At 39.1% G+C, this 25,854-nt stretch overlaps 5 protein-coding genes and 1 long non-coding RNA gene across 16 annotated transcripts; 3 read left to right on the forward strand and 3 right to left on the reverse strand.

Moving 5' to 3' along the window:
* The first annotated feature begins 963 nt into the window (after positions 1-963).
* mat2ab (methionine adenosyltransferase 2Ab) lies at positions 964-4,111 on the forward strand. Its single transcript, XM_077600520.1, has 9 exons — positions 964-1,222; positions 1,964-2,041; positions 2,123-2,245; positions 2,442-2,554; positions 2,640-2,783; positions 2,920-3,138; positions 3,218-3,400; positions 3,474-3,607; positions 3,985-4,111. The coding sequence occupies exons 1-9, from the start codon at positions 1,126-1,128 to the stop codon at positions 4,085-4,087; spliced, it is 1,194 nt and encodes a 397-aa protein (XP_077456646.1). The 5' UTR covers positions 964-1,125; the 3' UTR covers positions 4,088-4,111.
* Positions 4,112-9,803: 5,692 nt separating this feature from the next.
* c5h2orf68 (chromosome 5 C2orf68 homolog) lies at positions 9,804-12,010 on the reverse strand. Of its 2 annotated transcripts, none has more exons than XM_077600524.1 (5): positions 11,859-12,010; positions 11,485-11,591; positions 10,786-10,901; positions 10,551-10,696; positions 9,804-10,481 (listed from the first exon to the last, which is right to left on the reverse strand). In XM_077600524.1, the coding sequence occupies exons 1-5, from the start codon at positions 11,865-11,867 to the stop codon at positions 10,359-10,361; spliced, it is 501 nt and encodes a 166-aa protein (XP_077456650.1). In that variant the 5' UTR covers positions 11,868-12,010; the 3' UTR covers positions 9,804-10,358. The 2 variants fall into 2 exon arrangements, with proteins under 2 accessions (XP_077456650.1, XP_077456652.1); XM_077600526.1 differs by having other exon boundaries at positions 11,485-11,583; positions 11,859-11,949.
* Positions 11,487-15,301, forward strand: usp39 (ubiquitin specific peptidase 39). The gene is made up of 13 exons (XM_077600519.1): positions 11,487-12,116; positions 12,203-12,281; positions 12,368-12,462; positions 12,532-12,668; positions 12,790-12,942; positions 13,008-13,233; positions 13,298-13,372; positions 13,447-13,514; positions 13,809-13,997; positions 14,124-14,266; positions 14,361-14,496; positions 14,587-14,673; positions 15,104-15,301. Exons 1-13 carry the CDS (start codon positions 12,047-12,049, stop codon positions 15,155-15,157), a joined length of 1,512 nt encoding a protein of 503 aa, XP_077456645.1. The 5' UTR covers positions 11,487-12,046; the 3' UTR covers positions 15,158-15,301.
* sftpbb (surfactant protein Bb) lies at positions 14,757-19,004 on the reverse strand. Of its 3 annotated transcripts, XM_077600522.1 has the most exons (11): positions 18,700-19,000; positions 18,490-18,527; positions 17,870-17,941; positions 17,650-17,772; positions 17,450-17,566; positions 16,549-16,629; positions 16,294-16,477; positions 16,091-16,233; positions 15,916-15,996; positions 15,719-15,823; positions 14,757-15,554 (listed from the first exon to the last, which is right to left on the reverse strand). In XM_077600522.1, the coding sequence occupies exons 1-11, from the start codon at positions 18,749-18,751 to the stop codon at positions 15,516-15,518; spliced, it is 1,035 nt and encodes a 344-aa protein (XP_077456648.1). In that variant the 5' UTR covers positions 18,752-19,000; the 3' UTR covers positions 14,757-15,515. The 3 variants fall into 3 exon arrangements, with proteins under 3 accessions (XP_077456648.1, XP_077456649.1, XP_077456647.1); XM_077600523.1 differs by having other exon boundaries at positions 16,091-16,477; positions 18,490-18,610; positions 18,700-19,004; XM_077600521.1 differs by having other exon boundaries at positions 16,091-16,477; positions 18,700-19,003.
* A 1,360-nt stretch (positions 19,005-20,364) lies between these two features.
* LOC144074467 (uncharacterized) lies at positions 20,365-21,829 on the forward strand. 2 transcript variants are annotated; one of them, XR_013300308.1, is made up of 5 exons: positions 20,365-20,445; positions 21,014-21,100; positions 21,202-21,293; positions 21,377-21,482; positions 21,568-21,829. It is a non-coding gene; the product is annotated as an uncharacterized LOC144074467 (long non-coding RNA). The 2 variants fall into 2 exon arrangements; XR_013300307.1 differs by having other exon boundaries at positions 20,366-20,445; positions 21,377-21,474.
* A 46-nt stretch (positions 21,830-21,875) lies between these two features.
* Positions 21,876-25,255, reverse strand: LOC144075031 (uncharacterized). 7 transcript variants are annotated; one of them, XM_077601806.1, is made up of 5 exons: positions 23,813-24,054; positions 22,895-22,972; positions 22,334-22,392; positions 22,165-22,246; positions 21,876-21,985 (listed from the first exon to the last, which is right to left on the reverse strand). In XM_077601806.1, the coding sequence occupies exons 1-4, from the start codon at positions 23,981-23,983 to the stop codon at positions 22,192-22,194; spliced, it is 363 nt and encodes a 120-aa protein (XP_077457932.1). In that variant the 5' UTR covers positions 23,984-24,054; the 3' UTR covers positions 21,876-21,985; positions 22,165-22,191. The 7 variants fall into 7 exon arrangements, 5 of the variants coding, with proteins under 5 accessions (XP_077457932.1, XP_077457933.1, XP_077457935.1 ...); XM_077601807.1 differs by having other exon boundaries at positions 22,111-22,246; XM_077601809.1 differs by having other exon boundaries at positions 22,327-22,392; positions 23,813-24,052.
* Between the last annotated feature and the right edge of the window lie 599 nt (positions 25,256-25,854).

A 25,854-nucleotide genomic window follows, 5' to 3' on the forward strand; every position in this document is an offset into this window, starting at 1 on the left:
ATCACGACCCTTCACCAGCGTTTTGGGTCCGCTTTCTACCCGTGAGTTTTTGGGGATACCATGTTGGCAGGATTTCGAGTCTTCATATATGTTTTTGTAATGTGAGAGGGTGGCAGAGTACCCAGAGAAAGACCACACATGCACTCATGCAAAGAGCAGATATCGAGGGGAACTAAATAGGTTTTGAGTTAGAATTATGACCAGTTTCAATATGTTTGCGGATAGCTTCAACTGGACTTAAATGTATTTTCACTTGTATTTCACATATGCATTTTTATATTTGCAGCACCCCCAATTCACTCACCTTGTGACATTTTGGCTCATGTATACTACATGTTAATACTGGCCTACATTGTACATATTTGTGATGCCTGGTTGTTATGGGGTAAGTTTTATTTTTTTATTTTTTTAAATGACCAAAAATAGTCACTTGCCCTATAGAGGCTTAATAACATTCCTATTAATTCATTCACTGTTTACAATCTTTTCATGGTTTGGACATAAGACAGTAATTTAAAGATTTTGTTTCTTAAATAATCATACATAGAAATACATAAAATTTCAAAATAAATTTTAACATTTTTATTTATTCGTTCCTCAATAGAGAAAGTTCAGGTGTGGCAGCAGCACAAGCATACAGTGTAATTTATAAGATAAATATAAATAAGAATAGGTATATGCAACTAAGTCTAAATCTAGTATACTAGTTTAGTGAATGGATGATGAAATAATTATATAATTATTTTATTGAAAAGAGCATCGCCTTCCACAGCAACATGGATTGGTGACTCATGCATCTGGCTAGATAGTATCGCCCCTAGGTGACTCTAGTTCAGAAGAAGAAGAAGAAAAATACATATTTTCAGCATTTTAGCCCTCCCTCTTCATCTTATTTTGCCAAATACGTACAGTTCGCAGAAGGCACACCCATTTACATGTGACGGTGGTACGTTCCACTTCCTGTCTGGACTCGAGTGCATAAATAACCGAGCTGCTCGCCATGAGGTTACTAATGCTGCCGGGATCTTTCCAGTAGAAAACGAGGCTGACCTTCGTGAGATTTGCCAGTCAATTACGCTCCTGTTTTTTCGCACTCTTTGAGCCCTTGCCCATTTTTAGTCGTTAATGATGATGAACGGTTATATAAATGGTTTTCACAACTCGGTTATTGACGAGGACTGCTTCTTGTTCACCTCGGAATCTGTCGGAGAAGGACATCCCGGTAAGTACACGCTGACCTTTCAGTCCATTTTAATCCATCTAGCTGACGACGCGCAGACGAGGCTTACTTTTTCTCAAAAGCAGTAAACGTCAAAGTATATGATTTACGCGCTAATGTTGTATATCCACGTGAATGTTCGCCCAGGAAATGATAGGCGGGGGCCGGTCGCCGTTAAGCTAGCATGCTAATATTAGCTCATTTGAGGTTTGTTTCGCTCCAAATGGTCTTTCAACGTGTGTTTCCGTACAGATTGTGACATGACAAACTATTTTCAGCCAAAGTCTGGAATTTCAACTAATTTCTTCAGAATAGGCTGAGTCATCGCCATGACTGTGCATCACTGTTAGATAACCGGCTAACAATGTGTAGAGGATTGGGAGGAGTTCGTTTGATTATTTCGAATAAATTCACAATTTTATGCCCGACTGGGCACAGGGACATTCCGCAAATGTTTTTATTATAGGTTTCTTCCCGAAATGGACCTTTAGCTCGCTTTCAATGACTAGTGATGGTTCGTGCGGGGTTAAGCTAGTGTTGTTCGTTAAATCATTAAGTAAATATCGATTGACGTGATAAGGTTTTTTTCTTCTTGTTGCTGCTTAGCTGTGGGCCCCCCACACATGCGCTCAAGTTGGAAATGGCGGCTCTTTGGTTGGCCACGCCCCCTGAGCACGTGGGCTGTAGGATACAATGTGCATGTGCTTCAACCTAACTTGTCATTGAATTATTCCAAATTTTCAGACAAGATCTGCGATCAAATCAGTGATGCGGTCCTTGACGCGCATCTCAAGCAAGATCCCGATGCCAAAGTTGCTTGCGGTAAGACTTGGGGAGGTTTTCCTTGCTTATGTACTCGGATGTTTGTTTTGATGACCTCACAATTCCCGTATGTTCCAACAGAGACTGTCGCCAAGACGGGGATGATCCTCTTAGCTGGAGAGGTTACCTCGCGAGCCACGGTGGACTACCAAAAAATTGTGCGGGATACTGTCCGCCATATTGGTTATGATGATTCTGCTAAAGGTGTGTTTGATAAATGAAGTAACTCTTGCTTTAATTCAATTTATTGCTCTTTTCAAATGTGTCACCGATACTTTATTCACTTAATATTTTTTCCGACTAAAGTGTGGCATATGATAGAACACATCGTAATAGATAATAGATTTTACCATATCGTCCAGCACTATGGTGTCTTAACATTTCTCTTCTTTGGCCACAGGCTTTGACTACAAGACCTGCAACGTACTTGTGGCTTTGGAGCAGCAGTCTCCCGACATAGCCCAGGGCGTCCACGTGGACCGCAATGAAGAGGACATTGGCGCGGGGGACCAGGTTGGTGTTTTGCCCACCCTTGAGATTCAACCTGCCCTTTTGAAAAGGACACAGGCGTGACACTGAACCTTCTCTTGCGTTCAAGGGTTTGATGTTCGGATACGCCACTGACGAGACAGAGGAGTGCATGCCCCTGACAATTGTCCTCGCCCACAACCTCAACGCCAAGATCGCCGAGCTGCGACGTAACGGCACGCTGCCATGGCTCCGACCTGACTCAAAGACACAGGTAGTCGATACGTAGGAGAATATGTGGTAGTGCTAAGAAAACAAATGGCAAATGGTCCAAGGTGTCAGTAGTGTCAGGACACCACAGTTACAATTTGTTGATAATTTAAGTTCCCCCCTCGTTTGGTTGCTCTCAGGTTACTGTGCAGTATCGTCAGGACCGCGGCGCCATGCTTCCCGTGCGCGTGCACACCATTGTTATTTCGGTTCAGCATGATGAGGAGGTTTGCTTAGAGGAGATGAGGGATGCCCTGAAAGAAAAAGTTATCAAGTCTGTTGTCCCCTGCAATTATTTGGACGATGACACCGTCTACCACCTGCAGCCCAGCGGGAGATTTGTCATTGGCGGCCCTCAGGTAATTAAAAAGGTTGGAATTCAGACATGTTAGAACTCAAGCATTGCTCACACACCAATGCCTCGCCTCTGCGAAACAGGGCGATGCTGGCCTGACGGGGCGGAAAATCATTGTGGACACTTATGGGGGCTGGGGGGCCCACGGGGGCGGAGCTTTCTCTGGCAAAGACTACACTAAAGTGGACCGCTCTGCCGCGTACGCTGCCCGTTGGGTCGCCAAGTCTCTGGTCAAGGCTGAGCTCTGCAAGAGAGTTTTGGTTCAGGTCCGCGAGAGCTTCTGGCAATCTTCCTTCCCAACGACCTCGCCGCATGTTTATTTAACATATGCCATCTTAGGTTTCCTATGCCATTGGAGTTGCCCACCCCCTCTCCATTTCCATCTTCCATTATGGGACTGCCAGAAAGAGCGAGCGGGAGCTGCTGGACATTGTAAGGAAGAACTTTGACCTTCGTCCCGGAGTCATTGTCAGGTAATGTGTGACTTGAAGCCACTCGCTGTTCACTCGCACGGTAGCTTCCGTTTTCTTTGCTTTTGTACTTTTGTTTTGTGCAAGAGCCGTGGCCTCGGCTATTTGTCGTCACGAGGGTGATTAGTGAGCTTTGGTGAGTTGCAAGAGCTTTTTTTGTACTTTGGCCGAATATTTGCAGTTACAGCATTGCTCTGAGGAAGTATGGTAAGTGGGTAAGTGTGATGCTTTTCATTTTCCTTCTACAACCAGCCTGGTGCACAAACGCGTCTTTCCCCTAGCACATCCCCGAGTTTGGCCTGTGTGACGTTGAATGTGTGCATCTGATCTGGGCACATTTGTGTGTGGTAGCTGCTAAACCTGTTGGTTATGTATTCTAGGGATCTGAAGCTGAAGGAGCCAATGTATCAGAAGACTGCAACCTATGGCCATTTTGGCCGTGACTGCTTCCCATGGGAGAAGCCCAAAAAGCTCAAATACTAAACCTGTTAAGCTTTTTGCCCCCAGGCTTGTTGGTGTATACTACAGAGAAGCCTCCAAGATTCAGGGGGTGAAATGCCCTTGGCTGTCTTTCTCTTCCTTCTCTCCTTCCTCCTGTGCTCTCTTAAATATTCTTTATTTACCAACGCAACTCCTTAGTTGTCCAAACTTTTGCCTGTCACATTTATTACACCGTCACCTCACAGGCATTGTTTTGTCTTGTCAGTCTACTTGGCGAGTTCCCAAAACTTGTCCCTTCTTAAGCTTGACCCTGTGCTAGAACTTGATTGGTTGCAGTTGTTTTATCGTTGAATATTGGCTTAGGTTAATACAGTTATACCTTGAGATACGACCTTAATGTGTTCCCTGATTGAGCTTGTATGTGGATTTACTCGTATCTCAAATCTAAATTTCCCATAGAAATGAACTAAATACAAATTAGTACCCATCCTCAAAAAACACTTACAATGGAAAAACATTTTTATTGGTTGTAATTCACCACCTACTAACAGAGTAACTAATAACTAGCGATTATCCTATACACACACGTTTTTCGAGTATTTCGTGCTTAATATCAGTTGTCGTTATATGCCTTTTCGCACTACCCTTCATTGCACCTGCTTGCTTTGCACCCATTGCGTTTCCCTTAATTCTGCACTGACTAACGCAAAAAAAAACGTGGGAAAAATGCAACGCTCTGTATCTCAAATTCCTCGTATGTCAAGGTACTACTGTAATCATGGGACAGTGTTTGTGTGGTACTTTACTCGCCCTTCACGCTATGGTGCTAGGAACCTCTGGAGTTAATCTTTGTCTTGTCCTTCTGGATGATCTTTCTGAGCAGCATTCTTTATTGGTCAGTATGGTTTAAAAAACAAATATGCCTAGCCCAATTTATTTTTGCTTGTATTACTCCTTGACTTTATGGAGGATTTTTGGGGGGGAGTTGCACCTTGAAATGGGAAGGTTTTTTGCTCAAAATGCTATGCATTGCCGGCTGAAGAGACAGCCATAATGTCAAGCTCTCTCTCTCTCTCTCCACATGCCGCTGCAGACCTTTGCTGTTTTCTGACGTCATACAGAAAAGTCAGAGGCTGCTGTGTCCCTGCTCTGGTCTGCAGAGGTGTTAGATGAACTTGGATTCGTTTTTTAAATGGTCGTTTCATTTTATTTCTTTTTTTAAACAATTTTTTTACGCAAAAAGAAATTTGTGCCCACTGACTCTGCAGGTTTATTGATGGCAGGTGTAGTTACAGAGAAACCTGGCTTCCCATCTTTATCCTACTGGAGTCGGTTAGTCTTAATTGGGTGTCCAATGTCAACACTATTTATTTGTGCTCTGGAGCTCAGCGTGGATACAGAGAAGCTGAGCTTTCAGAAGGCAGCTTTAAAAAACATCTGGTTACTGTTTCTTGAAATTCCTCTTGACTTGATCATTCGTTTGTTTGCTTGAGGTGCCAGTGTTGTACAGAAAAGCTTTGGTACACCTCAAAAACAAATGTTTCATTATTTTTGGGACTGCGCAAATATATTTTTTAGATGAGCTGGTTGTCAACGCCCCTCTCGTTTTGTCTTTTTTTTTTAAATGCGTCTGCAATTATGGCTCATACAAATCTTCACTGGTGCGATGGCAACATTTGGTTGGTGTAGTACAGAGAAACCAGCCTTGTTTACATGGCCATCCAAAGTAGTGCTCTTATTGGCGGTCAGAATCGTTGGCTACAGTAAGTGTATATGTGCCTTTTCTCTTTTCTTCTCCCTCTTTGCTATTTCTTCCACACTCCCTAGCGCACAAACATGCTTCTATTGAGAGCACGTAGCTCCATCTGTAATGTGCTTCATGATTAGATTGGACACTTGTGTTCTATAATAAACATTTCCAACTTGCGATGTCCCATTGTCAGTATCTTTTTGTTTATACCAACTCCTTTTTACATGATAATGCAATAATTTTTAAAATGTTTTGAATGGCTGAGAAATACTTGGAAGTTTCAGCAACACCCAATACTGTGGTTATATACACAATGGGGATTGTCATTTTAATTTATTTTTCTTCCAGAATAAGATTTCTTTAGTAGTTAAAAATAGTTGATTGACTTTTTTTTACTGATTGCTGTTGTGTGCATGACTTGGAAGGCTTTGGAATAGTGCATTGGCATGGATTAGGGCGCTAAGCATTTAAACTAAAGATGTTTTGCAAATGACTAGGCACAAAGTGGGGGAAAAATAGAACAGTGAAAATCATTGACATGAGCATCCGTATTCACCATTGAGTGATTTTGGTTTGGTCCCCAAGGCTAAATTCAAAAAACATAGGACACAAGAGAGGGTTCCACATGGTCTTGAGGTCAGGAAAGTTGTCAGGGAGAAACTGGGCAACAACTGTGGTTTGGGTCAACTATTTTCTCTTTGCAGCTCTGGTTTAGTTTCTTTAGTGTGAGTCCTACTTGGTTGCTTTGGAGTGGATTCTTTTTCCCCTGCCTAAATGATTTGCTATTGCAAAAAAAAATGGTCCTAGCAGCTTGAAAATTAAATATAATTTCTTCATGGATTAATTTACAGTTGGGTGGAAACATTTGCAAAATCCTTTTTTAAATTTTAATTAAAAACATATACTTCATACAATGTTGCAAATTCATTTCACTTAATGATTGTACTTTTTTTTAAACAAGGGTAAAAAAAAAGTCATTAGTCCACAGGAGTGGTTTTGATAAAAATGTGAAAAATATATAAGTTATAGCCTATGTAGCAAAGACATCACTACTTGTTACCTGGTAACAAATAACTAACAAAACAAGGAACTCAACTTTATAATAAGCTATGTTGACATTGAAGCCTTGTTTGCAGAGAACATTACGCATTGGTTCAGTGCTCCGATAAAGTTGTGGGAAAATGAAAACTACAATGAATTAAAAAGGTGCATAAGGTAAACATTGTGACACTAGAGCAGCAAAACGAGAGGAGTAGCCGCCACCCTTTTCAAAATACAACCCCTCCCATTGTCTCTCTAAAAAACATGTTTAAACAATATAATCTTCAGGCAAAGCAACCCATGTGAACTGTTTAATGAAAGCTGCAAACAAAGCCTAGTACACACCACTGATACGATAACTGTTTTTGTCCTTGTGTACTTTGGCTCCCGTATTGAGGCAAGTGTGCAAATGATATGTGACGGTGCGGAAACCTAGAATAAACATACAGTTACACACGTCATTCCTAGTGGAACATAAAAGTTTCGATTCTTCATCAGTGTAGAGCGCTCTAAACCATGTAAGCCCACTGCCCAAATAAACTACACACTGGACTTTAGTGACCCCCTTGGCTACCATTTGAGGGAAAACCGTATCGAGTGGTCACACCACCGTAACTTGTTTCACTAAAGGATCGCTTGAGTATGTTATGTATGTTATTTTTAGCTTCCTGACCCTGACACACAAGCCCGACCATGTGGTTTTTGCATTTTTACTTCATTGCATTGCGTCTAAGCAGTAAATTAGATGGTAAACCATTAAGAGTTCAGCTATATTAATACTTGAATGCAGTGTCTTTTAAAATGTTGAGTTGTCTTGCAAGATTTTATTTGGCTTCACAGCTTCAAATTACTGTTTAATGTGGACGTGGCCCACAGGCAGAAAATAAGTTTTACCCCGCTGACCTTTGACCGTGAAGCTATTGATTGCTGGAATTATTTCTTGTCCAGATGGCTATGCAGACTAAATCAGATCAGTGCAGTTATAGTATCAGGCTTGTATATTTGTGCACAAGTTACATCATCATTCTGACTGTCCTGTAAATACAGTGGTTCTCCATTTCCACTACTCCACCGGCTCACTCAAATGTCTATATTTAACAAGCCGTGCGCAGTGCGCTGCTGCACCATTGGAATAGGAAACCCTTTCACTCACATGAAACTAAAATGAGGTCGAATACAAGAAGGGCAATCTTTGACACACACACACACATTTAAAAATGGTTAAAATAACTCTTGAGATTTGATTGCATGCGAAATTTGCAAACCACCTCACAAAGGCCTTCTTTTCCGATGTCTCAGAAAAACAATGCACAAAACATGGACTGAAAGGCGTCCTTCTGCGACTCTCAGCTCACGCACAGCGTGCTCGCTGCGCGGAGGCACAAGTGCAGACTCAGGCCAGATATTTTCTTCAGGTCGTTGACATTTCCTGTAGGCCTCAGGTGACAGCTGATGCAATATTTATTATAGCCTGATAGCTTGTGATAGAGCCTAAGCGTAGGTTAAGGGGCTGAAACTCTTATTTTGGATACACTATAGTGTTATAACATGCTAGTTTCTTTGTTATTTTCATTTTATTTATACATTTAACATTGGTTGTGGTATGTTTTTAGATGTAACATTGGATTGACTGTGAGAATATGATCTTGCCATTTTATGCCTTTATAGGATACTCATTTAAATATTACAAGGGGAAAAAGCAAAACAATTTTAGTGTGTCATTGGGTGCAGCAAGCATTTTTTATAATCTTTATGTTCAGTTTAATTCTAAACATGTTGGTCTTAACCCTTTCAGGACAGTGCTCACCACATTGGACAGCTATTCGAAAGTTGCCACTTCAGATCTTTACCCTTTATGGAGCAAGTGAGTAGTTTCGCTCATTCAAACAAATATTTGTGATTATTATTATGTGTATGTTTTAAAATAATTTATGGTGGTATTTTTAAGGAATATGTTGTAGTTAATATAAATAACCTAATACAATGTTAATAAAAGTTAGTTTAATAAAATTAAACTGAATCACATACCCCAAGCAACACGTTGAAGTAGATTTATAATACATGTATATTCGTCTCTTTGCTTTAGGCTACATTCTGTTATAATTTTGCTTCATTTAGAAGAGTAAATAATGCATGACAGTAAAAGTTATGGCTAAAAACGACCATAAAAATACTTCTGTAAGGCACATTACTGCTGTTTTTGCATGGGCAAGATTTTGTACTTTGGCAAGAATTGACAAGTCTTTTGAGGGTTTGACAAAAAGACAGATTTGTAGAAGTCCATGGTGAGAGAGCACCTCTTATGTGGCTGGATACTTCTTGGATCCAGTTCCTAAAGCCAGCATGAATGGTGGGAAAGAGCCAGAGTTGGAATTTAATACTTCATCCCTGGCCAAGTCACATGCTGCTTAAAAAGGGAAGTTAAAGAAGAGGTGTGTCCCTTTACAACCAATAGTGCAGCACATCTGGATCCTTCTTGAAAAGTTTTGCATCACAATCTTGTATCTTTAAAAAGTAATGATATAACAGCTAGTTCTGGTTAATTGCTAAGTAAATGCCCAATTTATCACTTGTTTCCCTAAGAAAATAGTGTGGTTCTGTGTTACTTTGAGAACAGCATAATATTCTTACTGCAGTAATACTCATAAGTTAGTCATGTTGTAAACATGCAACTTGCAATGGCTTAAAAAATGTAAGAAATGAGACAGCTGCATCTGAATCATGAAAACAATGCACATATTGAAGTAGAAAGTGACCCAAAAATTTGCATTCAGATTTGCAAATATAATGAAGCCAAATCTATTCTGAAGAACAGGGGTTACTTCTGGACAAAGAGAAAATATTTTGTTGGAAATTAAGTTTTAAAATGGATCTTTGTCGCCACCTTTGGAAAACGACATGTAAAAACCTGTTTATTTATATTCAACGTGTAATTTTACAACTGGATGGATGCCTTTCGAGATAATTAATGAGTACAGCACATTTGTATGCATGTTTTTATTGTCTGTGTGAGTTGTAGAATAGATTCACATTGTACAGCCGTGTGTTCAAAATGGCATCAGACAAATTTACCGCTATAAAAAAACGAGTAAGAAAGAAATGAAAAGGAAACAGAATACAATAAATTAAAATACAACTAGAGAAACAAAATAAATACATGGTCAAAACCAACACTGACTCTTACTGTTAAAAAAAACACTTGTCCAATTGATCACACTCCCCCCCCCGAAATAAATACACTGGTTTCCTATGATGTAAATCCGGAGCGGAAACACTATGGTGAAATAAATGAGGTCATAGCGCAACTGCCCTTTGCTGTATTTCTGATTTTGATTGCAAGTCTCTCTTTTTTAACACAACAGGAGTTTGGATTGGATCTGTGTACGTACTCTCTTCCACAGTCATCTAGGTCCTCCTTCACGCCAGCTCTGTCTCTAGCCTTTCTGTTAATCAGGATGTTCTCGGCTGGTCTTTTCCAACCGTGCCTCTTTGTTCAAACGAAAAGTTGACATTTCTTTCCCCTCAGCGTTTATCTCTTCTCTTGTCCATCTCCTTTCCAATGCGGGCCTCCAGAACGGCCCTCATGGCCACATCCAGGACATTCTTTTCTGCAACCCGTTCCACAACCCTTGCTGGCGTATCGTCCTTCAGGAAAAGAGGAAAAAAAGGTTACTACGAATTCAAAGATGAGCAGGTACACAACAGTCTGCACACCTTGTGCACAAGGAAAGATGTAACAGCCCCAGAGTCCGCTTGATAGTCTAGCCAGAAGAGTTTGGTTCCCTGCATCTCTGTTTCAGTGCTGGAGCCGCTTTCGTTCCACTCTTCTGTTTCGGCGCCCGCCTGAGGTTCTGATTCATCTAGAACATTGTATTTATCGGATGTGATCACACCATGCTGTAGAAAATTGCAAACGACCGACAAGACTTGAGCTTAAAAAATGCCTTACGTCTTTGTCGGGGATGGTAGACCTGAATGTCAGGTCTCCTGGGTCGTTGAGGAGTTGTAGTGTGCCTTCGTCGCAGAGATTCTTTGGCTAATTTCACCTCTTTGTCATAGTCATCTCTTGGATGCAAAGACAAACAATAGAATTATAATACATTCTGTATCCAACATCTAAATTGCTTTCCTAATAATTTCCACACTTGTGGACAATGAAATCTTGAAATGGTTAACCACTAGGACTAGTACCAAAACATAACTAATCCATCAAACTTCTGCTGTACTATTTTTGTGTTTTGGTACTAGTTTCAGGAATATTTTTCAGATTTCTTGACTGTTTTTGCAACTGTCAATCTTAGCATCTTGTCACAATATACATCCTTGTATTTGAAGATCATCAGGAAAAGGTGGGTCCTGAAGTTAGGGTATTTCTTTTTTACATCCATTATTTTCCCTAGATCGTGTCGTTTTGGTTCAATTCGAATTCATTGCAGTTTTTCCCATGCTCCATTTTGATTTTTAACTAGTTTGTCTCCCCTTGCACCAACTCGTACTTAACTTTTGGGCGTTCGTGATTCCCAAATAAAACAAAAACTCAAGTTGAAGCTCGTACACGTCTTTCGTTTATTTTAATTGTATAGAAGTCAAAAGTTGTGAGACAGTTTCGTTCACATTCATTATGGCCGCTAGCCTTAGCTGTAGTCACCTGGCAATCTGGTTCCTGCGGATATGGTACAGGAACCCGTGGCTCATGTCCAAGCGACCGCTGCGTTTATCCTTTAAATCGTGCGCTTCTTCGTCATCTCTAAAAATCTCCATTCCAACAGAAAAATATGATTGTGTGATTATGCCAATAAGGCAAAAGGAGCAACAAGATTCTTGACAAAAAGCTACATAGCTAGCTGCTCGTAGATTGCTGGACAACCAAAACACTTCCGGGGTTAAGAGTTAAACGTGAACACTTGAACCTTCTTTTTTTTAAAAACGTGTTTACTTTCTGTCGTTCAGTGTCTCGCAAAGCGGAATATATTTTTTAAACGCTCTTTTTAGGGTTCTGTAAATGTTGAATTTTTCCCATACCGCTTTCATCTACTTCGAGGACTTTGGTGTAAACTCTTGGTTAGTCCTCGTGGCCTCCGGTATCTTTTTGTCGCGGAAAGTGACGTAATACGGCGGGCTGCGACGCTTTTTATGTTCGACCGATTCATTTGCCAGAATTAAAAGTTTCTAGTGGTTATTTCTCCCTGCTTTAACTGATATTATACAATATGATAACCGCAGCAGTATCTGTGAAGCGAGAAAGAGAAGATGATGGGGACGATGAAGACAACGAACACGGTAGGAGAAAAACAGTACAGAAGTACACTCCAGGTTTTGAATAGCATGATGTCTTGCTAGCCGATTTTTGTGTGCGTGTGTGACAGTGCCAATCAAAAAAGGACGAGGTCGTGTCGTAGAAGACCGAAGAAGCCGTCACTGCCCGTATCTTGACACCATAAACAGGTAAAATGCATTCGCTTGTGCGCAGCCGTTTGTGCTAAATGCTAACAAGTCATCTAGCAACGCATCTAATGTTGTTTGTCCCGCAGGAGTGTGCTGGACTTTGACTTTGAGAAGCTCTGCTCCATTTCCCTTTCACACATCAATGTATATGCCTGTCTTATATGTGGGAAATACTTTCAAGGTATGTGCATGCTTTCACTGTAATAGTATCACGGTCTTACTATTAAGATGCACTTGTTTCCGTGTTTAGGTCGAGGTCTGAAATCCCACGCGTATACCCACAGTGTCCAGTTCACCCATCATGTGTTCCTCAACCTGCACACACTCAAATTTTATTGTCTGCCTGACAATTATGAAATCATTGACTCCTCACTTGAAGACATTACGGTGAGTGTGGGATCATCAGCCATCATTTTTCATAGCTTTTCAATTCAGGCGAGAGGGGCATTCACTGAATTGCGTTTATTTCTGAGATGGTTCAGCAATTCATGATCATTTTCTTCCACAGTATGTGCTCAAACCAACATTTACCAAGCAGCACATTTCGGCTTTGGACAAACAGGGCAAGCTTTACAGAGCCTACGACGGAACGACCTATCTGCCTGGCATCGTTGGCCTCAATAACATTAAAGCCAATGACTACGCCAATGTGGTCTTGCAGGTATGAATCTTTTTTTTCTTCATTTTCTTGATCACTCTCTTAACTGCTTCTCACCCTCAATCAAGGCTTTTTCCAATGTCCCGCCGCTGCGAAACTACTTTCTGGAGGAGGACAACTACAGAGGGATTCGCAGACCACCAGGAGACATCATGTTTCTCTTGGTGCAGCGTTTCGGAGAGCTGATGCGTAAACTTTGGAATCCGAGAAATTTCAAGGCCCACGTGTCTCCTCACGAGATGCTTCAGGCTGTGGTGCTTTGCAGCAAGAAGAACTTCCAAATCACCAAGCAAGGTCAGATTTTTGCACTTGCTGGAAATGGAAATGGAGTCATGACTATAGTCTGTGTGCTGTTTAGGAGATGCTGTGGACTTCATGACGTGGTTTTTAAACGCGATGCACGGTGCCCTTGGGGGCACAAAGAAAAAAACAAGTGAGTTTTAGAGAAAAACAAGAGTATGACATTTTTTCGACACGTTAAGAAAGTCTTGTTTTCTCTGTTTTTAGCCATCCTGACAAAAGCATTCCAAGGCTCCATGCGCATCTTCTCAAAGAAGCTCCCACACCCAGATTTGGTGAGGAGAATACATTTACCAAAGCAATCCATAGTCGATGCATTTAAGTTGATGTTTTTAAGGGTTTATGGGTGAGAAAGCACGTGAAATATTAATGCGCTGGCTATCAGCAATTATTTGCTGCCAGGCCCTCCCAGTCAAAATTGATTGGACGTCTTTCGGTGTCAATGGCAAACAATGATTTGAGGGACTTGGCGAGTTGGGCAAAATATGTCTTAAAAATTGATTCGGAAGTAAAAAAAAAAAAAAAAAAAATCACCATCGTTATAGCCCTTCGCATGTTTATGTTTCTAGACGCCAGAGGAGAAGACTTTACTGCTCTTGACTGATGAGTATCAGGAGCAGATGTCTGAGTCCACGTTTTTATTCTTGACCCTTGACCTCCCTACGGCCCCCTTGTACAAGGATGAGAAGGAGCAGCTTATTATCCCACAGGTCCCACTTTTTAACATCCTGGGAAAATTCAATGGCAACACAGAGAAGGTAAGAGCATTGACAAATATTTTTTCCATGAAAATACATTTGCTGACTGTGCCACATTGCAAAAAAAAAATTCTCTGATGCTCATTTAATTTGTATTTAATAAGTCGCTTGCTAATATTCCTCCAGGAGTACAAAACCTACAAAGAGAACTTCCTGAAAAGATTCCAGTTGACCAAACTCCCTCCCTACCTTATCTTCTGCATCAAAAGGTTCACAAAGAACAATTTCTTTGTGGAAAAAAATCCCACCATCGTTAACTTTCCTATCACGTGAGTGTTGCCGTCCGTCCATGCCCATTACAAACCTGCCACCAGTCATTTGGGTAATTGGAAGTCATTACTGAACTGACGTTTTCTTCATCAGGAATGTTGATCTTCGCGAGTATTTGACAGAAGAAGCTCAAGTGACGGAAAAGAACACAACGTATGACCTCGTCGCTAACGTGGTGCATGATGGGAAACCAGCTGAGGGAGCCTACAGGATACATGTCCTGCATCATGTAGGTTCAGCCAGATTTTTTGATATTGAGCCCCGCAGTGTATGAATCCTTGTTTTGCCCAAGTAAGGCCGACTCTGTTTTTCTTATCAGGGAACTGGAAAGTGGTACGAGATGCAAGACCTGCAGGTGATTGATATCCTTCCCCAAATGATCACTCTGTCAGAGGCCTATATTCAGGTGAGCTCTCTTTGTGTATGTTATAAATCAGATGTCCATTTTCTGGTAATTAGGTACACCATTTTTATTGGGTGAGTATTACGTCAAGTATTTATGCTCTTTATTGTGCGACAAAGCGAATTACATTTGATCAACAAACATACACAATAGAAAAAAGGGCTGTGACTGGCTACACGATTCATTACCTTAAGGAAATGTCTGAAAGAAAACCTTAAGTTGAAGATGATCGTTTCAGAATCTTAAAAAAATGTTTTTACATTTACCCAATGGTTTTATGATGCGCAACTTAGCACTACAAAATTCTATCATTCTGCAAATATGATCAACTTTTGCAGTTCCACTGAATGAACAAATCATGTCAAGTTTATTTTTGTTTGTTGGTGGAATTTACTCATAGATGATACAGATTCCATTTTGATCTGTCTTGTAGATTTGGAAGAGACAGGAGAGTGATAAGGGTGTAAACAACCACACTGGAGCATAGTGGTTAAAAAAAAAGTGCATCACAACACAGATACGAGGACTTTTTCACTCGTTGAAATAGAAAAAAAATAAATCAAGTACTTTTTTACACTGTGTTTTATGTTGATGTTTGAAAATAAACCTTTTTGTTGTACATCTAAGCAAAGCAGCTCTTATATCTTTTCTATCATCTGAATGTGTTATGTAATATCAACCAAGCAATGTTCACATTCATTGATTAGAATACTACAACTTTTCAACAGCTAGCGGTTGCAATTAAAATTTGGCTCTGTCATATATTGGCATGCAGTTAAAAATTGTGACCATAGTATATGAAGCAAATAGGCTTGTGCCTGTGCATGTAGTAGATTGAAATCTGGTTACTCCTTCCATATGTGCTTCATACAGAATGCCATGTTCTGAAAGGGAAACAAAAATATTACTAATTACTGTTTACGCAAACCATGATCCAATCAGGTCAATGTTACAAAGATGTGTTCTTGTTTACAAATACTTGAAAAAAAGATTCATACAAAATCTATCTCCGAACATTTAAAAGTGAAGGTGGGTGATTTTAACTTACACCACACTTCTGAGCTGTGTTTATGTCCCTGCACCAGTAGCTCGGCCCCCAGGTGCATGGGTTGCTTCCCACTAGCTCTGGCTTTGGAGTGCACAGATCAGCTCTCTGAAGGACATAGCAAAGTGAAGACAAACCTCATAACAGCACAAAATGTTATTGTGTTGAATCCCTTCAAAGGGTTCGTCCTGTAAACATACCTCACAAATGTCTTTACGGTCAACCTGTTGTTCCAAAACCTGCTGCAGTCTTGCACCGTAGATTTTGGTGAATGCCTCACACTAAATTTTTAAAAAAAAAAAAGACATACTAACTCGATCATCCCTGGAGGCGCATTATTTGAATTTGACCACATCGGGACAGAAAGAAAAACACCTTTGGGATGGCATTGGGGTGAAGATCACACAGAGAACGGAGGAAAGAGGACGTTTGTGACTTTGTTGCATTCGCCTCCAGTTGAAGTCGGCTCAGGACAGCCAGCGTACGACATGAATCGCAGTCCGAGACTGAGGTCACCTCTGGAAATTTATCAGAAATTGGAAACGCCCTTATATTTAGTCGATAAAGCTGCAACTCACCTGGAGCTGGAGAATTCCTGAACCAACAGACGTGCAGCAGTGTACATATTGTGTGAGGGGCAGCTGAAGTGAGCAGGAACTCCACTATTTCTACGCCATATTTGGCAACGAAGTCATCGCACTCTTCCTTGTAGCTTTTAGGGAGGAGATCGCAAACCTCTCCCATGATCTTCTTTAAAGCTTCCTTCAGGAAGAAGAAAGCGACAGATGTTGGACAAGAAGAATGTGGCTAAAAAAATGGATATTAAAACTGACCTCAGTCATGTTTTGGGGCAACAAAGTCTCCAGTTTCTTGATAATATACAAGCAGAGCGTACACGTTGGGTTGAACTGATCCTGGACGAAGATGAGAACAAAAAAGTCACATTTTCTATTACTACTAGAAATTAAAAATGTAATTAGGGTTCCTTTGGAACTGTATTCCTTATACCAATAAAACAATTTTAACTGAGTGTAAGAGGGTGTACGCTGGTTACATTTTAATGTTATAAGACTGGTTTTAAGAAATGACTTTTTTTGGGGCCATCTCCGTTATGACTAAGTGCAAAAAAAGGCACGGTCACTATCATCCCCATCCCCTATTTTTTGCACAATAATGAATTTTTATAATGAAATGGAAAAAAAAATACAAGCTCCAAGAAATTGGATATTAATTTTGGGGTGGATTTTTTTCCATCTACCATGGACAGTTCATGCCCAGCTGAAACGAGTGCATTTTAAAGATGATTAGACTGACAAAATTGTTTTGTTTAAACTATTATTTGACTATATATATATATATATATATATATATATATATATATATATATATATATATATATATATATATATATATATATATATATATATATGTGTATATATATATATATATATATATATGTGTATATATATATATATATATATATATATATATATATGTGTATATATATATATATATATATATATATGTATATATATATGTATATATGTATATATGTATATATGTATATATATGTATGTATATATATATATATATATATATATATATATATATATATAAATATATATATATATATAGTCAAATAATAGTTTAAACAAAACAGTTTAAAAGTACTGTTTGATTCTGCATGTAGTCATGATGTTAGGTGTACATTTCACTGCTTTCTCTCATACGCACGTGCGTGTTGGTGACTACAGGCATGTCTTTGTCGGGGTCGTGGTGGGGAAGTGGCAGCGCTTCTCTACGATTTTGGGAAGCGCACAGCCCGAAAACCGAGCATGTTGCTTCTGATTTCTATAAAAAGCAATCACACATCATTGTAGAATGGCGATCATATATAGGTCAGTCCACATCTCGGATCAAACGATGCGAAATACCCTATCGTCAAGTGGTTGCAGCAGGAGTTGAGGCAAAAAAATCTTCAGCTGAGAGTCGCATTCTAACCGCTGTTTGTCCGGGAGATGCTGGCAGAGCGCATGCAAGCTTTCATACACGCGCTCCTGCAAGTGCACATAGCATAATACAATTAGGGTAATGTATATATGCCTTTATTTGATAAAGTCATTGTTGATTAAATGACGAAGAAGTGATCAGGACCTTAGTATCTTTGCTGGGAATCATGTTAGTAGAGAGCTGGATGGTTTTGCGGCATTCTAAACAGAGACCCTCCTTGCAAGAAGATGAAAGATTAGAAATTAGTTGTTCCGATCACATATTTTCGCACCCGAGTTCGAGTCTGGGTCACCTGATTTTGAGGATGTGCCGATACCAATTATCGATCTTATACATTGTTAATTAATTTATGATACCACATACATGAGGTTTTTTTTTTAAAATATCCCTGTCCATCTTGATTAATTTGTTGCTTTGTAGCTCAGAAAAAAAAAATTAAGAACACAATCTTTTCGCACCCAAGTTCAAAACATATTTTGTGTGTTATGACGATATCCTTGTTGCTTTGTACCCTTTAAATAATAATAATAATAATACAAATCTTAAAAACAAATTTTCACCTGAATCCAATACTCAAAAAAATATTCAATCTGGTTCACCCCCAACGGCTATACAGGCAATTTTAACCTTTTTTTTTTTTTTTAATCCGAATCTGATTTTTTTTTTAAAGGGCGTGCTCGGCCCGATTGACGCTCACCTGGCGGGATTATTTATTAGGCACATACAATATGTATGTCATATATAATTTCGTTAAATAGTCTTACCGGAGGTTTGTGAGGGTCGTTGATGAACATCAAGTATCCTTAGAAACCCCAGACAGGCAAATATGGAATGAGAATTGTAAAGATCTTAACAGATAAATCGCATCCCATTATAAACATGTACCTACAGATCAATAACACATTTATCAACATTACAAGTAAGGGACATTCTAGAGACATAAATGCAGTTATTTGGGTACACCTCTACCTTACCAGGTCGTAAAAACGCCGTTAAAACCACCAGGAGAAACCCGAAACGCAACATATCTACTGGCAGAAGCGGCACAGATTGAAAAACAAATGACTAGAACACTATCTATTTCTTGGTCTGATAAACCGGAAGTTATCTGACATTTGCTATCAATATCCAGCGTCAAAATGTCGCAACTATGATGTATCTCACGCAAAAGGGAAACAAATGAAAAGAAAACATTATTTAAAACTAAGGATGTTAGGTCATTTGGCTTTAAATCTGTGGCAATGGGTATACGTCCGCGCTTCCTCCATCTTGAATGTGGCAGCTCACACCAGCATTCAAAGATTGAAAGATTCAACGCGCTGCGCATGTATACATTTATCCAACAGAGGGCGCGCTCGTCCAAGGTTTGGGCTAACAAGTCAATTATATAAGCTCGAAACAATAATGAGGTATATATTGTGATTGAAGGGGATATTTTGTTTGTTTAGTTGCGAATTATCATCAACCTCATTAAACCCGAACTTAAGTTTAATGCATGCGTTTTGGAACATGCTCTGGACTTAGTTTTTTACTTGTTTGTGCCCAGTCTATGTATTGACTATTCAAACAATACACAGCAGAAAAATATGCTTGTAACCTTGTAATTACTAATTGTTCACTTGCGCACTAGTTGCACAATGAACTAGTTCCTAGTTATTGAAATAAGCGTTCGCACGTCACGACACACCTCCATGTAAAATGCTAATTAAACTATTTGGCAGAAGTCATGAGTCCCTTCCGTATGTCTTGTACATTTGACAAACCACAGCTTTGGGTGGGGTTAACAATCCTCAAAAAATTAAATGGCCAACCATTTTTGTAAAATATAGAGGGTAGAAATTCATTCAAAAGCAACCTTTTCCTCCCAATTGCTTAAGGTGTCTGTCTATTGCCATCAATTGCAGTAAATGACTTTTAAATGTGTGTGCTGTCTTCCACTAAGCATTAGTTTAAGTGTGAGTGGTTAATTCTAAACACCACATTCCCAATTATACACTGTATACGTATGTTACAGGAAGTAAGGGCGTACATTTGTGTAACCGCAATTAAGTTACACTGTATACCAGGGGTGTCAAACATACAAACAAATGAGTTTGACACCCCTGGTATATAGTAAGGCTTTTTTTCTTTAAAAAACGACATAGTATAGTAAGGCTTTTTTTCTTAAAAAACGACATAGTATAGTAAGGCTTTTTTTTCCTAAAAAACGACATAGTATAGTAAGGCTTTTTTCCTAAAAAACGACATAGAATAGTAAGGTTTTTTTCCTAAAAAACGACATAGTGTATATAGTAAGGCTTTTTTTCTTAAAAAAAAAAAACGACATAGTATAGTAAGGCTTTTTTTCTTAAAATATGACATAGTATATAGTAAGGCTTTTTAATTTGTAAAAAAATGACCATGTATAGTAAGGCTTTTTCTTTAAAAAATGACCATGTATAGTAAGGCTTTTTATTTTTTAAAAATGACCATGCAAAGTAAGGCTTTTTATATATAAAAAAAACGAACACACTCTTTTACAGCATCAAGACTACAAAAATGGCGACTATAGTACGTCATCTTCCAAACATGGTCATTGAGTCAGGAGGACAAATCACCTCCTATGGGCGTGGTTACGCCCATTGGTGACGCAGGTGCTTAAATTATGCGCCTGCGCAGCATCTCGCCCCTTGGCGCAGTCATTTTCATGCCGTCGGTCGAACGACTAGCACCCAAACGAGGTAAGCCCTAGACTAGAGCAATTTACTGGCCTATGTGCATTTTAACACCCTACCGGGAGATTTTTTTAGGAATCAATTGAGCCAAAACGCCAACAAATCTGTTAGTTTATTGCCAGGTCGAACACACCGTCGACATTTGAAGTATGGGCTCCTTGGCATGTCACTAGCTAGCTTAGCATTAGCCTCACGACATTTGACTTCAAAAGTATTTTGTCCGTATTCTCTCCATTATTGAGTCGTGGGGGAAGACTTCATTTTATCAAACAAAGCCGAGATATCAACGGTCAGTTTGCCAGGTGAAGGTGTGTTGAATGTAATGATAGTTTTCACTGCGATTGCTAAACGCCCTTTTCCAATTTGTAATTCTGTTTTAAACAAAAATCATTTTAAACCAAAATGGTTAAGACGACTTTCTCCTAGTTTTTAATATCAGTCTGTATATTGAATCGCTTTGTCTGGAAAGGGGAAATTAGCACCGAGCACTCACTAACTTATTTTCATTCTTTATCTTGATCATTTACTTTAAGATTTCTCTTTCCTGTAATAATTGTTTGCACTTCCCAAATAGCTTGGTTAAATCAAGATGAAGCTTTTCCCGTGTGTCCAGAACCATGCACACCCTTGAGGGGAGAGTAGACTGGGCCAAGGTATCAAGGTAATACTAATTACCCCCCCAAAAAACCCACCTAAACCTATCTGTTGAATCTCCAGTCTCTGTATGTGATAACTTTTGCTCTATTTTTTTGCATGCACCAGGTCCATGGTGATGTCCAGACCCTGGAGGACCAGGTGATCTTCCCAGGTTGCCCACTTGAAGATGATGCATCGTCTCCGAACTCTGCTCTGAGGTTAATACCGTATTTTCACGCCTATTTGGCGCATCGTTTCTTACGCCGCAGTGTCAGTAACGAGTGCTATTTCTGTATTTTAGACACACAAAGCACGCACTATTTCGTCAGACGCATATATTTCATATGGATTAAGATCGAAATGCGATAGCGCTGGCTACCGGAAGCAGCTTATTTCCAGGTTATATTGTAATATATCCAAGTCAAAACATTCCAATGTCACATTATTTTATTGACTAAAGTTGCAAGTTACTAACCCCCTCTTATTTTATAGGTGATGTCCCGATCCCTAAGGTGAGGAGGATTCCTTTTTTTTTTCAATCAGAAATTTCAATAAAAGAGATTTGAGTGTCATTTGTCTTTGTTAAAACACTTGGAGAAAAAAGACCCCAGACCCTCAATGGTCTTTTTTCTTTTTTTTTGTGTGTTTATTCTAAGTGTTGCTTTTGTCTACATGTGGAGTACACCAGCTATGCCAATCAATGTGATCCTAAGTGTGCAAATGTATTTCTTTGAATAAAAATTCTAAAATGTCATGTTGCTTGCATTCCTTTGCTATTTCTATAAAGAAAAATACATGAGTATATTTTAAAGGTTTTATTTTCACACAAAATGGGGTAATTGAGAAGTTCACAGATCTTCCAGCATTTAAAGATGAGGTGATGAATCCCTTCTTGGCACTGGATGGAATTCTGGGGAGAAAAAAAAGAGGGTCAAAGCACAATAGACTAAGTCCAACATTAAAAAAAAATAGACTGAGTGTTGTTTTTTGGTCAAATCTTTTGACCTAACTGGCCCCAAGTTAGGTTTTACCAACATGAGAAAGACCCATCTTTCTTTTCAGATGTAGTGGGAGATATGGAAGACATACTGGATAGGGGCCCTCAAGATGTTGGTGTCAAAGGCTGTGCCACACTCCAAAGTCACCTTTCGTTAGCGTTGATTGGGTGGACCTTGAAGAGAAGCAAAATAGAGTATTTTTAGTACACGACATGAAAATAATAAATCAAATAACCTGAAAAACAGGTCTTACGTCATACACGACTTCTTTGGTCTTGTAGATTTGGACAGCTTCCACCATCTCCGTGGCTTTAAACCTCTGCAAAACACCACAGCATGATTATGTCATTGCTTATTTAACCATTTTGATGCACAAATGACTCCCATTCAATCAAAAAAATAAAATACGTCTCACAAAGCTCTTAGACGGAGGAAAAATTGTTGTTTAAATGAGTCAAAACCACAATTAAAAATCAAAAGGTCCTAGCCCTGAAGTCTTCCTTTAGGAAAGGGAAGGGCAAAGGTATATACGTATTCTAGAAGTGTACTGTTTATTCCTTACACCTCCACTTGATGGCACTAGTGTGAGTTACCCACACAGGAACTTGCTATTAAAAATCAACGTCAACCCAGTTTAAGTGTCTTCATTCAAAATTGGAGTGTATCATGATGCTAAACAAGCTAATTTAGGAAAGCCGTGAACACTGGTTGCTGATATCTAAACATTACTGTGACAACAAAATTTCCCGAATATGGGATGAATAAAGTTATCCAATCCAATTACACGGGTAGAGGGATTAGAAGCTATTAAAAAGACTCACTTTGCCGACAAACTGCTCCTTTTTGGCCGTTATGGCCACATTCTTGATGTTTCCCAGCAGTCTGTCCTCGTTGAGGGACTGAAACACACAATGGAAGGGTTTCTTTTTAAACATTAAGAGCAATAGGTGATGCAATGTAGCCAACTTGCTAACAAACATTTGTGTTTTTGCAATGTACTTGATATGTTCAAAAAACGTTTGGGGAGCGTAGCATGCGTATTATTTTGCGGTAATAAGGACCGACTGTCAGATTTTTTTGGTTGAATTGATTGTGTGATATAATTTACCACATCTGAAAGCCAAAAATAGTTATCTGTAAGTATACTAAGTTCAAATGAATAACTTGTGACACTGCATAACCATTTTATAATCAAGGCTCGGTTCAACAATTTTTTAAGGTGCGACTTAGAGGAACGTATGCGGAAACACCACATGAGCAGCATTAAAATAACTTTTTATTTTTTCATTGTAGATTAGACAGAACCACTTGCATGCAACATTTTTGTAAGGATTAAAAAAATAATAATAATAACAATTCCAGGAATAGCAAATGGAAAAATAAGTCTTGGCTTCATTCTAAGTTTAATTTTAATTCTGATCATAATGATACCTTACTGTATAACAAAGAAGGAAAGAAAGCAGGTGACTTTTCTAGTTTGGTGTCTTTTGTTTTTCTTTTTTTGTGCTGTGGTGAGAAACAATTAAAGCAAGTAATGAGGCCAACCCAGTTTAAGTGTCTTCATTCAAAATTGGAGTGTATCATGATGCTAAACAAGCTAATTTAGGAAAGCCGTGAACACTGGTCGCTGATATCTAAACATTACTGTGACAACAAAATTTCCCGAATACGGGATGAATAAAGTTATCCAATCCAATTACACGGGTAGAGGAATTAGAAGCTATTAAAAAAAGACTCACTTTGCCGACAAACTGCTCCTTTTTGGACGTTATGGCCACATTCTTGATGTTTCCCAGCAGTCTGTCCTCGTTGAGGGACTGAAACACACAATGGAAGGGTTTCTTTTTAAACATTAAGAGCAATAGGTGATGCAATGTAGCCAACTTGCTAGCAAACATTTGTGTTTGCATCCACGTCGGGGCTACATCACGCCAATGAAGCACGTTCCCGTCAAAAAGCACTATTGAAATGAGAACTGGGGCTACGAAATCCCCAAAAGACAAAGTACCGAACGCGCTGCTTTGTCCTGGAAGAAGTTTGTCGGGTCTTTCTTCGGGAAATCGTCAATTCTGAGCAGCTCAGCAGTCCAACGCGCCCAGCCTCCGGCTCATCCGCCATTTTGAAAAATGGCGGCGTGGCGGCGGGTCTTTTGAACTCTGACCACAGCCACGCCTATTACACATAGACACAAAAAAAGAGATCGTTTTCATCATAGAGTGCATTAGTCAGGGGGCTGGGGCTGCAAATACTTTTAGGTTGGGCATTAATACTTCAAAACAAATACATTGTTTTCATAATAACGTACTGTAAATACTTTTTGGTTGGGCTTTAATACTTTAAGATACAATATTGCACATTATGAACATTGCGGTGACATGCACTTCAGTGTTTGTTTTTGACTTCTAAGGTTACATACTTGGATATGCTTTTTCAATTGGGATTCATTTGGCTAAAGCAGGGGTGTCAAACATGCGGCCCGCGGGCCGGAACCGCCCCCCAAGGAGGTTCGATCAGGCCCGCAGGATAATTTGAAAATGGAAAAAAATGCATAAAAGACATGGAATTAATATTTTTAATTCGCTGCAATTCATGGATTATCCGCTAAGGGGCGCACTCTTTCCATCAGAGTAGAAGACAAGCGGCATCACTGAGACAGACTGAAAACAGCAGCAACTCCATAAATTTTCAGTATGTATTGTATGTGTATGTATGTTTCATGTATGAAGTTTACAGATTTACAGGACAGGCGAACACTTTCTTCATGACACATTTCAAATCACTCTCCTTAGTTTGTAAGGTGCACGCAGGGATTACATTTAGATTTTATATGCGTATGTGTAAGTGGTTTAAAAATTCCTTTCTTTAAAAGTCTCATTTAATCTTAAAGTGCATGATTATATTTTTCAGTACCAATTAAAGTTTTGTGCCTTTGTACAATCAGTGGGATCAGTTGCAATGCATATTTGTGAATGATAAAAGTCAATTGCACATTTGTCTAAGGAAATATGAGGTGTTTCATGAAATGTTTTGAAAAAGGATAGTTCATTCAATTTCAATATTTTCCTAATGTTCTTGTGCTTCTTTACACCAAAACAAAGGAAAGACATGATATTTGGGTTATTTATAGCAGAGCATGGTATAATTTTAATGGTCCGGCCCACTTGACATCTCCCTAGGCCGTATGTGGCCCATGATGCCAAATGAGTTTGACACCCCTGGTATATACGTAACTGGAAGGAAGGGTGCAACAACGTTATTGTAGTTGTTTAGTTTTCCACTATATGCTACTGAATATATAATTGAAGTTAAAGGTCTTTTAAAATGCTATATACAAATAAAGTTGGTAGATTCACAGCAGAATTTTTTTTACAATGCTATATCTTAACACATTTTCTTTTGTTATAAAAGTCTAGCATTCAAAGTAGCATGTGTTTTATGTTGGTGGTACTTTTTATTACATACATTGGCGGTATGGTGGTTTGCACAATTATCTCAAAGTTTTGAGAAGTCACGGGGCCAAGCATTGAAAATATTTTTTTTATATGTAGTAAATTGCAATGTACTTGATATGTTCAAAAAACGTTTGGGGAGCGTAGCATGCGTATTATTTTGCGGTAATAAGGACCGACTGTCAGATTTTTTTGGTTGAATTGATTGTGTGATATAATTTACCACATCTGAAAGCCAAAAATAGCTATCTGTAAGTATACTAAGTTCAAATGAATAACTTGTGACACTGCATAACCATTTTATAATCAAGGCTCGGTTCAACAATTTTTTA

This window comes from Stigmatopora argus, chromosome 5 (genome assembly GCF_051989625.1).
Source record: "Stigmatopora argus isolate UIUO_Sarg chromosome 5, RoL_Sarg_1.0, whole genome shotgun sequence".
NCBI classification, from domain to species: Eukaryota; Metazoa; Chordata; class Actinopteri; order Syngnathiformes; family Syngnathidae; genus Stigmatopora; species Stigmatopora argus.